This window comes from Lagopus leucura, unplaced genomic scaffold (genome assembly GCF_019238085.1).
Source record: "Lagopus leucura isolate 7727_CA_CO unplaced genomic scaffold, USGS_WTPT01 Super-Scaffold_739, whole genome shotgun sequence".
In the NCBI taxonomy this organism is placed as follows: Eukaryota; Metazoa; Chordata; class Aves; order Galliformes; family Phasianidae; genus Lagopus; species Lagopus leucura.
The window spans coordinates 11,503,051-11,519,476 of NW_024962255.1; the positions used below are offsets into that span (position 1 = coordinate 11,503,051).

At 43.2% G+C, this 16,426-nt stretch overlaps 1 protein-coding gene across 1 annotated transcript in view; it reads left to right on the forward strand.

Annotated features, from left to right (window-relative positions):
* The first annotated feature begins 276 nt into the window (after window positions 1-276).
* Window positions 277-16,426, forward strand: part of ZCCHC24 (zinc finger CCHC-type containing 24) — a 101,914-nt gene continuing 85,764 nt past the window's right edge. Inside the window, exon 1 of the mRNA XM_042863347.1 lies at window positions 277-567. Within this exon, the coding sequence (XP_042719281.1) occupies window positions 328-567 (240 nt within the window). The 5' untranslated portion in view covers window positions 277-327. The remainder of the gene's footprint in view (window positions 568-16,426) is intronic.

Here is a 16,426-nt window from a genome sequence, read left to right on the forward strand (position 1 = left end):
CCCCGCACCCCGCGGCGGGCGGGAGGCGTATGGGAGCGCCGGCGGCTCCTCCCCGGCCGTGCCTGCGGGAGTGGGAATAAAGACAGATAGCGGGGCCCGGAGCAGAGCGCGGAAAGTTTCCTGCGCGGCCCGCGGGCGGCGGCAGCGATGCCTGTGCGGCGCGGAGCGCTGGGGCTGGGCGGGCTCCGCGGGCCGTAGGGCAGCGAGCGGGGAGCGGCGAGCCCCCGGCCCGTCCTCTGGGCGGCGGGAGGAGGCGGCCCGCGCGAGGACGGGGACGCGGCCGGAGCGGGAGCGGCAGCTCGGAGGCGGCCGCCGCTCGGGGGAAAGATGAGCTTGTTGTCAGCCATCGACACCAGCGCCGCGTCCGTGTACCAGCCCGCCCAGCTCCTCAACTGGGTCTATCTCTCGCTGCAAGACACGCACCAGGCCAGCGCCTTCGATGCCTTCCGCCCCGAGCCCTCCTCCTCGCAGCACCCCGACCTCGGCTACACCAAGAGCCCCCCGGAGCTGGGCTCCTCGCTCAGCTCCAGCTATCTCAACAGCTTCTTCCAGCTCCAGCGCAGCGAGGTGAGTGCCCCAACCGCCATGATGCCGAGCCCTCGGCCGCCTTCCGCCCCACGGGGGACCGCGGGGACGCTGCCCCACGCCGCTGTCCCGCTAACCCGTGTTGACAGTGTGGTAAATGGTTACCGGGATCCGACCGCCCCGCTGCCAGAAGTGCGGAGGAGGTGGAGGGACGGGCGCACGGAAAACACCTCGTCCTTACTAACAGCGAGACGTGCCCCCTCTATTTAAAAGTGATATTTAAATCACTTTCTTCTCTCTGGCAATAGTCAATCACTTTTGTATCTATCTTTATAGGCTAAGAAAGTGTAAGAAGGGACGTGACAAAAGCAAAAAAGTTGAGCGTGCGTTTTGTCGGGCGAGACTGGGCTATTGGGACCCAAGGGAAGGAAATTAAATAACTCTGGGGCAGGCAGAGACAATCCGCTGTGGAGCGCCTTGCCACAGGAAGTTGTTGGGGTCAAGCACTTCTGCAATGGGGGTCTCCACTGGTGCATGGCAGCTAAAACCCTCCAAACAGCAGAGCTGTGCCTTGGGGAGGGCTCTTGCCTCGGGCGTTCTGTGGTGGCTGCACTGGGTGAGGGTTTGCAGTGCTGTGCCCAACCTCCGGAGCACTGCCCAGAGAGGGGTGTTTCTGAGTCTTCCCAGTACAGGCTTCAGAAGTGTTCTCAGACAAAATACCTATTTCTAATCCATCAGTGATGGGGCTGTTCAATGAAAACCACTCAAATTCCCCACCAGTCACCATATTACAGCTGTTAGGAGTGAGGCACTCAAGCTGTATACACATTCTTTTATCCTTAATTAGAAATCATTTCTTGCTTAAGAATCTTGCAAACACATCCAGTCTGAGACAACTATTGAGACAACTGAAACAAACTATTTTTGAGAGCATATAATTCACAATCCAGTCAGCCTGATGCACCCTTAGCAAGCATATAACACAGAATACTTGATGTAGGAAAACACATCCTTTGCAGCACATAGATTTTGCTGGAATAGGCAGCATACCACAGCCCCCTGTTACCAGATAGGTTTTGCTACTCCATGTGAACCAAGAGCTTTGTGCTCCCCAGGTAGTCACAAGAGCCAGGTTCAGCTATATGTCCACTGCCCAGTCCTGGGGCTGGTGCACTCAGGGTATGTTGTGCTTATTCTGGCTCCTTCTTCTGGGGAGAAAGAAGGCAGAAAAAAACAACCCCGAAACAAAGAATCACCCTCAAAAGCAGATGAAGGGCACGTGCACAAAGTCCCCAAAACAGCTTCCAGAATTTTTCCTGAAGTTTCTCCTGACTTCATTCTCCTGTTTCTACTTGCACTTTTCACAAATAGGAGTTAATCCTTTTGTCACACTCTCTCCCTTTCCTCTTGGCTCACATCTCTCTCCATTTTTCCCCTCACACCCCTTTACCACTCCCCTTTGGAGCACTGTCTCCCTGGCTCCTCAGGATTTACCCAGGTCACCCTGCAGGCAGCAGCCAAACCTGTGCCACCCACTGGCCCTGCTGTAGGGAGCTGCCACCTGGGCCACACTGTGCCACAACTCATTACCCTCTGAGGGAAGGGATCTTGCACAGGTCATGTCTTTGGTTCCAGGCTTAACCTGAGCTGTGTATTAATGCAGCTCATGCTTGGGGATGAGGGAAGGGGCATGGCCACCTCCTAGGGCACAGCAGCACCCACCGAGCGTGCTCTGAAGGAAGTGGGAATGCTTTCAGCTCCCCCAGCTAATGCTGCCTGCTTATACAGCTGCTTCCATTGACAGGTTTAGAAAGTGTTACGGATGATCTTACTCAATAGGAAAAGTTCTGTCCATATGCTAGATGTTTTGCTCTTTCCAGAAACCAAGTTAGGCTGCTTTTAGGCAGGAGCCACCCAAGAGTTTCCTACAGTGTCATCTCTCAGTTCTTGAAATTCTAACATCTGTTTATTTGCAGGTGCCAGTCGGCATAAACTGAGTATTTTGAGTGTGTAGAACTATTTTGGGGAGCAACAGTGCTGTGTGCTACTTGTGCATCAAGTGGGCTTATGCTATCTTTGGAAGACACGTAGCCTTCCACAGTTAAATCGTTGACTGTTTTCTGCACAGTGCTTGCTTTGGCTGGCATTTTTTTCCTCCCAGTTTTGTCCTGGATTGGCTTAGCCAGGAGCTGGGCTGTGACAATGATTGACACATAGCTGTACACAATATTTGGAAAGTGACCTAATGAGTGGCCAAAATAGCAACAGATTGAGAAATGGTAGGATCATAGGATATAAAATAGTTAGGCGTCTTGTATGCTGCCTTGCGATTGAAAATTTCTGGAGGAGATTGCTTAGGATGAGAAACAGCACTTGTAAGAGGCTGCTGTTATATTGGGTTTGCAAGTCTGCATGGCAGTGCCTGTGTATGTGACCTGCATGCTGACCAAAGAGCTGGACAGAAACAAATAAATAAATAAGCCAGCACCCACAGAGTAGTCTTGCACTTCACCAAGATTTTTGTCCTCCAGACTTTTTCCACTACAATGGATGCCTTCTAAATAAACATGATGAACACAGCTGTTTGGTACATAAAAGCCCATTGTACCCAGAAAAAAAGCAATAATAAAGGTTTAAACAGTAAAGTGACAATGAATGTTTTATTCCATATGTAAGACCCATTTTGAAAAACAGACCTGCTTTAAATAAAACTTTACTGCAGCATTTGTTGTCCCAGATATGAAGAGAAAGCATGTTAGAACATTAAGATGCATTTAATTGGTTACTGAACTGAACTCCACCCTCATTCTAACACCATCCGTCAGAGCCACGTATCTGAGGTTTTGTGGTGGGGCTGGGTGCATGGGACTTAGGGCATTTGAGACACAGCCAGGTAACTGTGGCTTTGTGTCACTGAGTGGTATAATTGAGAAACCCAAAATAATGGTACAATAGGGTCCTATGGCATTTTCCTACTCTCACAGTGGGTTTCCTACTAAATCAGTGCTGACTTCAATCGAGAGGAGCCAGCCACAAGTAACTCAAAGTTACCATAGTATAATGAAACGTGTTCCTTCCGACACAGAGTGCTAATTCTAGCACTGGCCAATATTTACATGAGAAGGAGCATGAGTCCTAATGAATTCTTTGCCCACGTACAATATTTTGAATGTCTTTCCAAGAGGGGAATTCCTTCCAGAAACCTCTACAGCAGCCGCTTTCCAGACCTTAAGCATTTTGTACTTGAGCAAAAATAACTGCATGTTTTGAATTAGAAAATAATCACTGTTTTTGAGAAGTAGTTCATGCTTTTGACTCAGGGACTTCCAGACCCATTCCTTACTGTCAAGAGGGGAACTAATTGGGAATGAGAAAACATGAGCTAGTTCACTTGGTTACATTAAAGTGCAGATCACAAAGGAAGGAAGGAAAATTTGGAAGGGGAAAAAAAAAAAAAAAAAAAAAAAAAAAGGAATGTTTAGTATGGCAAAAAACACTCAAACCTGAGTGGAACAGAAGCACTGGGATCAGTGCTGCTTATCAGGCAGCCTCCCAGAGAAGAAAAGAGAAAGGTTATATATGTCATTGTCACACACACACACATTAAAGACCACTCTACCCCCTCCCTCTCACTCCCCCCCCCCACAGAAAAAAAAAAAAACACTTGCAAGAACAGCAACATTTATGGAAAGAAGCTGGCATTTCTGCATTTCTACTGAAAAAAAAAAACCAAAAAAACAAAAAAGAACAGTTTATATCAGACCATCCTGTTCACTGTTTTCCATAGACTTCTGGGCACAGCACGCTGCTTTGATACTTCTCAAAGTAAAATTTGTTCTTTAGCCTTGGTGGGTTAATTTGAAGGGTAACAGTAAGATTAAAAAAAAGTTCTCTGTAGTCTCAGTCCGCTACTGAGAGGATGGGAGATCACCCTACAATATCAGACTTCTGTCCCATTAAATGAACTGTCAGATCTCTGAGAGCAGTTACGAATAAAAAACCAGAGACAAAACACCTTGTGAGAAGCTGCCTGTAGCCACAGAGATCTTAGGGCAAATATAGCAGAGATAAGGATTAGCAGAAATCACTGAAAGCTCTGCACCACTTGTGATTGCTCCTGTTTTCTGGTCTATCCTTGGTCACCATACCACAGAGCATATCTGTGGTCACACACAGCCCTTAGTGTGCTCAGCCAGGATCTCTTGTTTCTCTGCTGCAGACTAAACAACAACAGCTATCTCCTCTTATTTAAGCCTTCTTAAGTGTGGAGCAGTACAGATCATGAAGGCATGTTAAAAATAAATTCCTTAAAAGCAGTTTGGTTCCCGTATTTATTATTCTTCCAGTGAAAGTAGGATTAGACCTCAGCACAGTCAGACAGTGGGCAGCACCACAAAGCATCAAGTACACCGCACAGGACCGTTCCTGCAGCAAGGTTCTCTTACCTGGAGAAAGGCAATAAGGCAGGCTGACTGCTGGCCTCAACCAGCCCTCTCATCTGGAGTCATAGATGATACTATCACGCAAACTTGGATATTTGGCTCTTTATTTTTAAATGTAAACAGAGAAAGAATTATTTAAATACTTAAAGCATACATACAGGAAGCTAAGTCTGCAAATAAGATCTAGAATCTTCAATGCATTATCCTAAAAACGTTAGCAGCCTGACATAAGCAATTCAAGTACAGTGAATTTCACATATTTGAAAGAGAAAAAAGTAGACTGTATTACAGAATAATTAAACACCCCACCACGACTGCCTGTTGTAAAGTCCTCTTGAAAAAAATCCTGTAATACTAGTGATTATGATTTCATTGGTCTCCTTATCTTTATTTTTCTCAGTATTTTTTATCACCTCCAGTGAAACCATAGGAGTTGGACCTGATATTTATGGATCCATTCCAACTCAGGATACTCTGTGGTTTTATCATTCTGTGCAAGTGCTAACACCTCAGTGGCTTTATCCTTCTACCAATTTTATTGGGAATGAAATAGCTCAGCAATTCTTGTGTTGAGGGAACTTCTGCTCTCTAACTCAGGCTGGCTGAACCTCACAGATATCCTACAACTACACAAAGTCACAGTCAGCTCTGTTCAGACTTTCAAGAAGTTAATTGGCAGTTCAGATGTGTTGTCCCTGCTGTCTTCTCCTCAGGTAGAAAGGCTTTTCTGCGGTTTTGCAAGAGGTATTTAAAAAGAAAGAAAATAAAATGAAGACAAAACCAATAATCTTTTCCTTCTCCTTCCTAGTCATACATCTAACTGCAAAGAAGTAAGAAAAACCAGCATAATGCTCTCAGATAATTGAAGCAGTCAAGCCAAAATAATTGTTGTTTTTCAATCCATCACTCCTAAGATACCTGGCTGCTCTTGCTAGTGAGAATAATTTTAGGTTAAAGCAAAAATCCAAACCAGTAACATTTAAACTTGAGAAGCTCCCTGCAAACTTTTGCTGTCAGTGTACGCATATGATTCAAGCTTTTAGAACTTTTTTATACTTCTATATACATGCCCCACAACACTGTTTTAGGCATTTCTTCTTTGCATGAATTCTTGCAAGGGATTGCAGCAAGACCTGGACTTCTGAGCCAGCAGACTTTTGGAGTCTTTAGTACATCAGCCTCTGTCCTCCCCTGCAGCTGGCTCCAAAACCATTTAGAAAGCACTGCCTCAGCACAGAAAGTGCAGATTTCACACCCTCAGCTGTTAGATCTGAGGCTTTGAGCCCAGAATGCAACTACTGTATTTTCAACTCCAGTTTGGTGTATGCTGTAAAATTCAAAGTTCAGGTGAGTACCAAGAGGGATCTGAAGTCCAGAATCGTGTGTTCCCTGCCCCCCCACCCCGCCATTCCTACTGCAGCCACAGCCTCCTGCTTTGCTGCTGCTATCTTTGGAAAACACTCTTTTGCTTAGGACAGGAAGGAGAACTAAAACCAGCACAAAATATATTATCAAGATCCATGAAGGTTTTATATGAATGGAATCTGAAATTAAAATCTACACTCTGTCTAAGAGATTATGAGAAAGCCAAGCAATTTTATCTATCAACCTCTTCCATTTGTACACTCTAGTTGTGGCCTTTAACAAGATTTAGAATTTTTGTTGTTTTTCTTTATATTAAACTGCAAATAATTGAAGCAGAGTTGCTCAGGTAAGGAAACCTGAGGAAAAAACAATGGAAGGACAGCAGAAGCCTCACAGAAGCAACCTGCTAGTGATGTGCTATAGTCAGTCCAGCAGCCAGAGCCTCTTTTATTACCCCCTTACCATCCCCACACCTGAAATCAATGCAGCTAAAGCTCTGTAGCACATCTGCTCTGCCTTTAAGTGTTAATTAGTTCAGATGTGACTTACAGTTGGGCTTTAACTTCTTGAAACCAGAACTACTTAGCCACACAGCACTATATCAAAGGCTGAACTCTGTTTGAAAAGCTGGCAAGAGCTAAAATTTCAGTTGCTAAACATATATCACGTCAAGCAGAGATATGGGCCTCCTTGTTTACTAACAGTTTTTTTTTTTTTTTTTAAGCTAGATATTGAAAATAAGGCAATTCTTCCCAGTTAGTAGAAAATCATAGCCAAACCCTAGAAATCCCCTGGGATGTCGTATATGTGCAAACTCTTAACTGAAAACAGCATAGGCACTCACTTTTTGTCTCAGAAATACACCCATGTCTTGAAAAACTTGCCAGGAAATACACAGAGGGGAAAAAACAAGCAAACAAACAAACAAGAAACCCACCAAAAAAGTCAGAGGCAAAAGCATACAAAAATCGTACTAAAATTCTATTTTGTCAGTGAAGTTTTCAGTTATTTTACAGTGTCTTCTATGCCAAAGTACCGAAACAAAGGGGTGACTAACCCTTTAGGGTAATGTTTCTCATCCCTTCCTCTTTTACTCTGTAGGCATAGACTCGGTTACTCGGAAAAGGAAAACCCTCCTCTGTGAACCATACAAACCATCAGACAGTCAAATCTGACTTGAACCAATGAGTTTACTTAAGAAATTTATTGAATGAATAGAAAGAGTGTACAAAACTATGATTTTAGTCAAAAGCCAAGGTAACATGACTTCCAATATTTTTTTTATGGTATTTCATGGAACTGCAGGATAGCATGTAACCTTTAGCAATGGTGTTGGTTTTCAAGTTAAAAAGTTCAGAAGAGTTCATATAATTGACAGCCACAGGGGAGGACAGAGGCAAAGAGAAGTTTTCTAATTCCAAGTCTAAGCGGGCCACTTAAATTCTTACTCAATACAGATGCACAAAGCTCCAGGCACAGATATTGCAAAGCTGATCATTCATAATTGATAAGATGTATTTACATAGAAAACAAAGCAGATTTTTTTTTCCTTAAACAAAACTACATATATATATAGCTATAAATGCTCCTAAAAAGCAATAGCAGGTATCATCTGAAAGGTTCCAAGTGGTTTGGTGAAATGTAACTGCTGGTGCTTGCACCTCTCCCCAATTTCCTTTTCCCATGGAATTTGCCAGCTGCCCAGTGCCCATTTTGTGGCTCTCTTGCGCTGCCCTTTTTCCTCTTTTAGAAAGCCACGATGAAATGATTAAATTTAATGGAAAGAATCTCAGTCTTCACTTCACTGTGGTTTACTTTGGTTTCTGTCTGGGTTCCAGAGAAGTTATAATGGAGCAAAGGAACTGATTAAGTTTTACAAAGCTATTCAAGTCTCTCAACAATTCTGACATAACTCAGACAGACAGTATTTCATAAGTGTCACAACACGGATCAGTTTTTTTCCTGGGAATAAAAAATGACCTGTAGGAAATGTTGCAAACAATCTGTGATCTACAAAAACCAGAACCTAAAATTACAGAGAGATTCCCTTCAGAAAAGTTAAGAGGACTGGCTTTTATCTGTGCCCTTTGCTGACTGGCCTGGCCAGCACAGTTGTTTGAGTTTTGGTGGATTTTAAGTTACCAAGCTCCAACATATCACAAACCTAGCCCATTACTTTCTGTCATGGGTTTTGCTGTGAGCATGCAAGTCCAGCTCTTGAAGTGGGAGGTGCTTAAGGAACATCCTCTAGGCCTCTTTCTTGATACTTTCGTATCCACTGAGAACTGCTGCATGGTATTCCCAAACCTGCATCTTAACAAATATACTTTCTGTCTCTCAAGATTTAGTTTGATGATAAGCAAATACCCACATGGTCCACAGAAATTCTATGTGGTCCATGGCTCTTGCTCTCATATCCAAAGCAGATGTTTATGTTCCTGTTATGTAAGACCACCCACACCTACTCCTAACACAGGGCAGGATTCGGTGTCTCTTTTGAATGAACACAAGTGCAATGCTCTAGAAGGATCTCTGGAATCTGGCCATCTATATTTACAGCTCATCCAGCTAACTGCCAACCAAGCAAACATTTTTGAGGGATCATCTTGCTCCCATAGGCTTCTCTTGCCAACCTTGGAGCCCCAGATTTCTAAACTTGTTTGAAGTAGTAGCAGGGGAGTAGGAAAAGTTTGGGAGGAAGAGCCTGCATTTCTTTGCACTAAGCCAGCCTGCCAGACACCTACATGCGTGTATTCATAAGGGCTGAGAATACCTGCGGTTGAATGGGGAGCAAATAACCTACTGTACAAGAGTTGTATCTTGAAAAAAGGGGATTTGTAAGGATTTGGAGGAGAACAGTGTTTGAGCATCAGTGGTCCTTGAAATACGGAGGTGTTCTTACAGCCACCTTTCTCCAACATGCATTGCAACTGAATTAAATAGAACAATACATTCATTCCACTGACAGACCCAAACTGGAAAAAAAAAGTCCTTCAGTCCACTTTGAAACCAGGTTACTCAATTGTTATAACTTATCTGAAGTAGACTGTGGAGTTTTAAGTGGACTTGCTCAGGTCGCACTTGAAGTTGTGCTGTATCACGACTGATTCAGTGTTGCTGTAGATGAAGATAAAACTATCCAAAAGCTGGAGTCATGAGATGAAATTCCAGCCTGTCATTTGATAGATGGAAACGATTTATTTACTTCACTATACTCAATTTAATAAAAGTTTCTGTCTCCTCATGAATGCAGGAACTGAGTCCCCAAGCACATTGTGAGGGGCCCATTCTGGGCAGATGATGTATTGTTTCTACCTCTGACAGAGACCTTAGCTTTGCTTCTTTTTAACTTTGGCAGCTATTGCAGAGGTTTCTGTGCCAAGAAGGCATTACTGAATGTAAATGATATAAACAAAAGAGTCTCAGGCTTAACGTTCTATGTAACCCAAATTGAACATTTCTTCACAAAACCTTTCATCACGTAAGAGCTTTGCAGGAGGTAAACGCTTTCCTAAGTGTGTCTTAAACAGGCACATATCTATTTCCGGGTGTTATTTTTCTTATGTTTGGAGTGTCAAAAGACCCATCAAATGAAAGGAAACCTGACTCTTGTTTTTCAAACTGTAGGTCAGATTGAGACAAGATTTCCTGCAGGAAACAGAGATGTTAACAGAATGTGGCTATGGGTATTAAAGCGCAGGGGTCAAAATCCGTCCATCCGCTTCTCCCCTCACTTTACGCTTTATAACGTCCACAAAGCCCAAGGACTCCATGCTGACACCCCCAAAACGTGCTTGTTTTTCAACAACGTGATAAGGGGCTGGGATCAGGGTGCCTGGTGGGGTGTTCCCTGCCCCCAGAGCCACTGGTTCTGGGGAGGTCAGAATTTAGTGCTCTGCAACCTGGGGACCCAGCTGCAGGCAGCCCAGGGACAGACTGGGAAGTGAGAGCTCCTGGGGAAATGTGTTAAAGCAATTTGCAGTGTGAATGGTCTCCCTTGTCCCTAATATACTGCTTGTGTGTTAGAGCTTCTCCTTAACATAAGCGGGCAGTTGTTTCACCTTCAGCTGATGAAAAGGATTCCTGCAGAGCTTGGTACGAGATTTAGAGCATTCCTCCTAGTCTGGGCACCTCTGTCCAGAAGAAATCAAGCCTCTCCTTTCCCATCTTTCCATTAAAGTATATTTGTGAGGTCCCCATACAAGTGCTTCTACTGATATCTACACCAAGCCTTTGCCTGAGCTGAAGCGGGAGGGATCACACTCCTAACAGAGAGCCAAGAGCCCTACCTGAAGTCAGTGATTGAGCAGAGTAACTGTCAGTTTTATTACCTCCACGCCCCCCAACAGACAAGGAGCTGCACTTTTTAAGAGCTATGGATCTGTGGATGTCTTGAAAGGGGAGACTTTGTAAGCCTTAGCTCAAGGCTCTAGAGGTTGGCAGATTTTAAATAAGGGGAGATGGTGCCACATGCTGTTCTTCAATCACTCCACGAAACAAAGGTATATAAGCCATTCAGAAAAGCATGTTGCACCCATATGCTGTTATGCAATTTCAGAGGTGGTATCAGTTACAATCTGAGAAGCTGCAGCCAACCAAGCCAACAGCTCTAGAAGAACTAGGTTAGGTAGATCAAGGCATTAGATTGAAGATTTGTTGTCCTACCACCTTGCTTCACTACTATCAAGTCATGCCACATTCACTGCTATCTCTCTAAGATAACATTTCTGTGAAAAGAGAATCCTAGTGCTCTCTATTTGAGAATATTTACAAGCAGGCATTAGTGTTAGCAGTTTAATACAAGAAAGTGTTTATCTAAATCCCCCTATGGAAGAAGGATGAATTAAGATAGCCTTGGCTAATCCATGTTTACCTATGTTAAGTGAGGAACCTGAGTAATTCACATTTTCTTAAAGTCAGCCTAAAGACCACAGAAGCTGTGGTCTTTTCCCTTCCTCCAGACAAATGTTTTCTTCAATGAGAGATGAGCTTTTCTTGCTCTTGCCCAATGATAAAATTTCACCACATAAAAGGTGAAGGGCACCACATAAGCTATTCTCTGTAAAAGCGTCTACAATTGGTAGAACTACAGCAGGTATAAGCCATTCAGAAGCAGTTTCTGAGGTTTTCCAGTTCAGCCTTGGTAATTAATTTTCTTAATTAATTTCTCTGGCTAATTCTGGTTCAGCTAAGTTTACTACAGCTTTGTCATTTAATCCTGTTTTCAGAAGGCTTTTGGATTGGCCGTAAGCGTGGATTTTGTGTTCAATGCTTTCTGCAGTGGTACAAAAATAAAAATCAAAGAACTGGAGCACAAAAAGGTCACATATTTTAGGTGCTGTTCTCCAGATGTGCCTGTTTTCAGGTACCTCTGTCCTACCTTCACAGATAAGTCTCACATCAGGAACAAGCCTTCCATGACTATCAGGGAAAACAGATGAAGGGCAGATGAAGTTGTGTTTATTGGCACATACAGGCCACTGAATTACTGTTTTGATAGCTTCAATCTTCCTCCTTTCACATAAAAATAGCAACCTAGTGAGGGTAATGACTTGTCTGTCCTACTGTTTCATGCATGACACAACACAGGGATGCACTCAGTTCTTATCTTCATGAAAATCCAAGCTGATAAACAACTTCAGCACCTTTTGACATTTCAGTGCAGGGCTAATAATTAGCATAGCTCATCTGGTTACCATCACAGACACTTCACAGACTAGAGAATGTTTATAGTTTACAGTATATGAAAATCCTTACTTTTTCACACTGATGATAGGGCAACAAAACTTTTTCCAACCAATGTCAAGCAGCCACGGGACTTACTGACTTAAACCTAAATCTGGAAGTTAAGGCTGATTTATTTTCAATTTTGTTTAGTATGCTGGCAAAATACCAAAGAAAAATAAGCCATCAAAAATTCCTGATCATTGCTTTTCAATTACAGACCGTTTCATGCTATAGAAGAACTGATGCCATTATAGGAATATTAGAGTCTTACAGGCTCTCCCATCATTATATGCAATTAATAAAAATGTGGAGAGAACCGCTATCACAAATCATACCTTTGAAGCAATTCTGAAACAAAAACAAATCCAAATAACTCCAAGGGCACCAAACAAATGTGCTGCCAAATACAACCTTTTGAACACTTCCACCAGCACAGGTCATTTCGACTGCGGGTAACTAATGACTAGATATGCTCGGCCACTGCTTTCAGGGCCCAGCCGCCACAGACTGAACTCCAGGCAGAAACTCAGTTTCCCAGACATGCCTCTACATACTCAGTTCCACGTCTAAAACCTTTGCCTCTCAACTTCTGTAAATCCTAATAAGAAGGTACTGTTCCCACATAAACAGGTTGTTATCACTTATTAATATTAACTGTAAGTTAGGGTTCTGAAAAATAGGTAATCCCTCTAATTTTGTCCAGATTGCCTCAGGGCAAAATTAAATATTATCCTAATTGAGATGCTAGTATAGTTTCTATGTTCTCCAACCTCAGTTAAAAAATACTTTTACAAGTAAAGCAATTGATGTACCAGGGAGAACTTGGAAAAGAAAAGAAAGCTTATCATCCATTTGTTACAGTGTGCCACGCAACATTACATTCCAAAGAGTACAATTTTACTTCTAACATGACATCACTAAAAAAGAAGTTGAAGAGAGAAATTCTGTTCCAGTGTCTCATTACTTGCCCTTTGGCACATTAATCCCCAAAGCTGTCTTCGAAAGGAAGGGACTAGGTGAGGGAATCAAGAGCATTTGCCAGATCCTTCACAGAATCAGGAATTTCTTAGACATGAGCTGGATAGCAGAACTCACATATGTTACCCAACTGGCAACAAGAGCAAAGAAACCATACAAGACAATAGCTGCCTCTATCAGTCAGGACCACACCACAACCTTACTGATTGCATATTCTTCAACTGGAAACACTTAGCAAAGAAATAACAAAGGAAGCCTTACTTCACAGCACCACCAACAGAACTTGAAGACCTACCAAGCAGAAAGGTTATCTTTCAAAAACAGACCACCAGATTTTCAGTTTGGTTCCCATTCAGCTAAGTCAACAAGAGTCACAGTAAGAAAAAGAACAAACAAACAAACAAACAAACAACAAAACCAATCAAACTTACATTATCAGCCAGAACTTCCCACTAAGCAAGTTTTACATAATTTCTCTGCCCTCCCAGCATATCAAGATAAGGAAATTCTGAATTCATTGCAGCTGACCTGATGAGCCTTGTAATTAGGACATGCAGTGTAGTCTTTGGGATCTTTAAGAGCACTAACCCTTTCACTGTCAAGCTCAAACCCTATTGTAGCTCAAAATGAGACTCCCAGTGGGAATTATTATTTGTGGTTTGAGTTCTTCACAGAATCACAGAATGGCCAGGGTTGGAAGGGACCTCAAGGATCATGACTCTAGCCTCCCTGCCACATGCAGGGCCACCAAGCTCCCCATTTAATACTAAACCAGGTTGCCCAGGGCCTCATCCAACCTGGCCTTGAACGCCTCTAGGGATGGGGCATCCACAACTTCTCTGGGCAGACTGTTCCAGTACCTCACCACTCTCTCTGTAAAGAACTTTCAACCTAAATTTTCTCTCCCTTAACTTAAAACCATTTCCCCTTGCCCTGCTGTTATCAACCCTTTCAGGGAGTTGACTCCCCTCCTGTTTGTAGGCTCCCTTTAGGTACTGAAAGGTTGCAATGAGGTCACCCCGCAGCCTTCTTTTCTCCAGGCTGAACAAGCCCAGCTCCCTCAGCCTGTCTTCACAGGGAAGGTGCTCCAGTCCCCTGATCATCTTTGTGGCTCTCCTCTGGACCTGCTCCAACAGCTCTCTGTCTGTCTCGTAATGAGAGCTCCAGACCTGGACACAGTATTCCAGATGGGGCCTCACAAGAGCAGAGTAGAGGAGGACAATCACCTCCTTGTCCCTGCTGGCCACCCGTCTTCTGATAGAGTGCAGGATACCATTTGCTTTCTGAGCTGCAAGGGCACATGCTGGCTCACGTTAAGTTTTTCATCCATTAGGACCACCAGGTCCTTCTCTGCAGGGCTACTCTCAAGGACTTCTCCTTCGAGTCTGGGAGTCTTCCAGCTTAAGGCAGGTTGACTTTGCTAGGGCATACTGTGAACACAAAGTAATCACTGCTCTTGGTGGAACCCAACAGAGGAGCAGTCTCCCTGGCACCTTGCAGATGTGTACCAGTATGCTCGAGGTCAAAATGAGTCAGAATGCAATTCCCTCTTCCCCTCTGTTTCTCTTTATATTGTCATCTTTTTAAGACCATTGACATTCTGCTTGTCACCCTGATCTTCCCCTGGACATTTTGAGTGTGAAACTAACTCAAAGCTTTTGTTCAAAACCTTTCTTGAAATTCTATTTTGCAACAGAGCAAAAACTCAGTAAGGATTGAATTGCTAATTTGCTACATTAAATGTCCCAGACAAAAAAAACCATGCTGGTTTATGTACCTTTGCAACATTCACTGTCAAAGGCAAAGACAAAACTGACTACAGGACCATTTGGTTCCATCATCCTTATTATATGTTCCTGGGCTTTTGCTATTTCATTCCAGGGCCCAGGATGAATTTTCTCCCATCACCCTTATTATATAACTGGGCTTTTTGGCATGGCTTTTTCTCTTGAAGAACTGGAGATTTCCACAGTGAGGGAAACGTAGCACCGTTTGCACTGATTGCTCTTTATAATATCTTTCAAGTGCTAGATTGATGTGTTTTTCATATTGACTCAGAGTTAAACTGATGTCAGACCATTTTCCAGGTCAGATTGGCAGGAACTGTTGAGTTAATTTGCCTGATTCTGTACTAGAAGAGACAGAGAATTTTGGGATTTTCTAGGAATTTTCCTTAACAAAAAAGTTATTCTTTGAAGCCTCAGTGATGTTGAGAGTATCCATCTTCTCTTCTGTTGTAGCCTGCTGGTTGTTATATTTGTGGCTTTTCCTTGTCTTAACGCTGGGCTTCATGGTGACTACAGAAGAGTGTTTCATGGTGACATTTTGGCATGTCCACCTTTAGCAAATATTACACCAGTGCCCTGCCAGCAGAGCCATATGGTCACTTTCTCAGCCTGCTGTCACACATAGGCCATAAAGCCACGGCTGTCTGCTAAGATTATGATTTTATATTAGTAAAGCCATTGGTCTGAGGGAGTCCTGGCCTTTCACAAGGCTTGTGGATACCATGATTTGCAAAGAAGATTTGCTGATAGAGGAGACAGAACCATGGTCTTTACAACCTGTCCGTTCCCCCATTGACCTGAAAGATACCAAGAAGCACTGGTGTTGGATAGAATTAACTAACACATTTTTCACAGTGCTGAATATCTCCCTTACAGTGGTTGTAATAGCTCAGCGTGAAAGATATGTAGAAAGGAAAATAGTCACCTCTGTGAGTCATATGTCCCATTCAAAACCCAATTTAGGCAGCAGGTAGGCATGTTTTGGCACTGGGTTAGCCCTGGGGTCAGAACCAGCAGCCTACTTAGGGTCAGAAGTTGTACATTCCGTTACACATTTCTGTTAAAGGTAAAGAATTTGGAATTTTACATATTCTGTGGGTATACACACATTTCTGTAAAAATCAGGTAATAGGGGATTTGCAAAGGTACTAATTGGTTTAATGCATGTGAAGTAGCTTAAGAATCTCTTGGCAAGAGAGACTCTTAAAAAGAGAGATTTTGTATTTTCCAAGCGTATGTTATAGAAAGTGGCTCCTAGGGAGACAAGAACTTTTTGAAGACCCTAATTAATAGTATTTTGGCATCCATAGTACTTCCTCTTCCTTTTAGCAGCTTGATGCCAAGAATTTCCCATTCCACCAGTGTCCAATAAATCTCAGAAAAAAATTCCAGTGACTGTTGGAGGTATTTGGAGGTATCTTTGCTTACTTGATGACTAAAGCAGCTAAAACCTTTTCATTAGTTCTTCCAATAGCTTTTCCTTTTGAAATATACAGGTTTAACCCCCGAAACAAAGTGGCTGACTCTCCTCTAGGCAGATAGAACTAGAACAGATAGCACAAAACTACATCAGCACTCTGCTAGTTTAAGTCCTCCATGAGA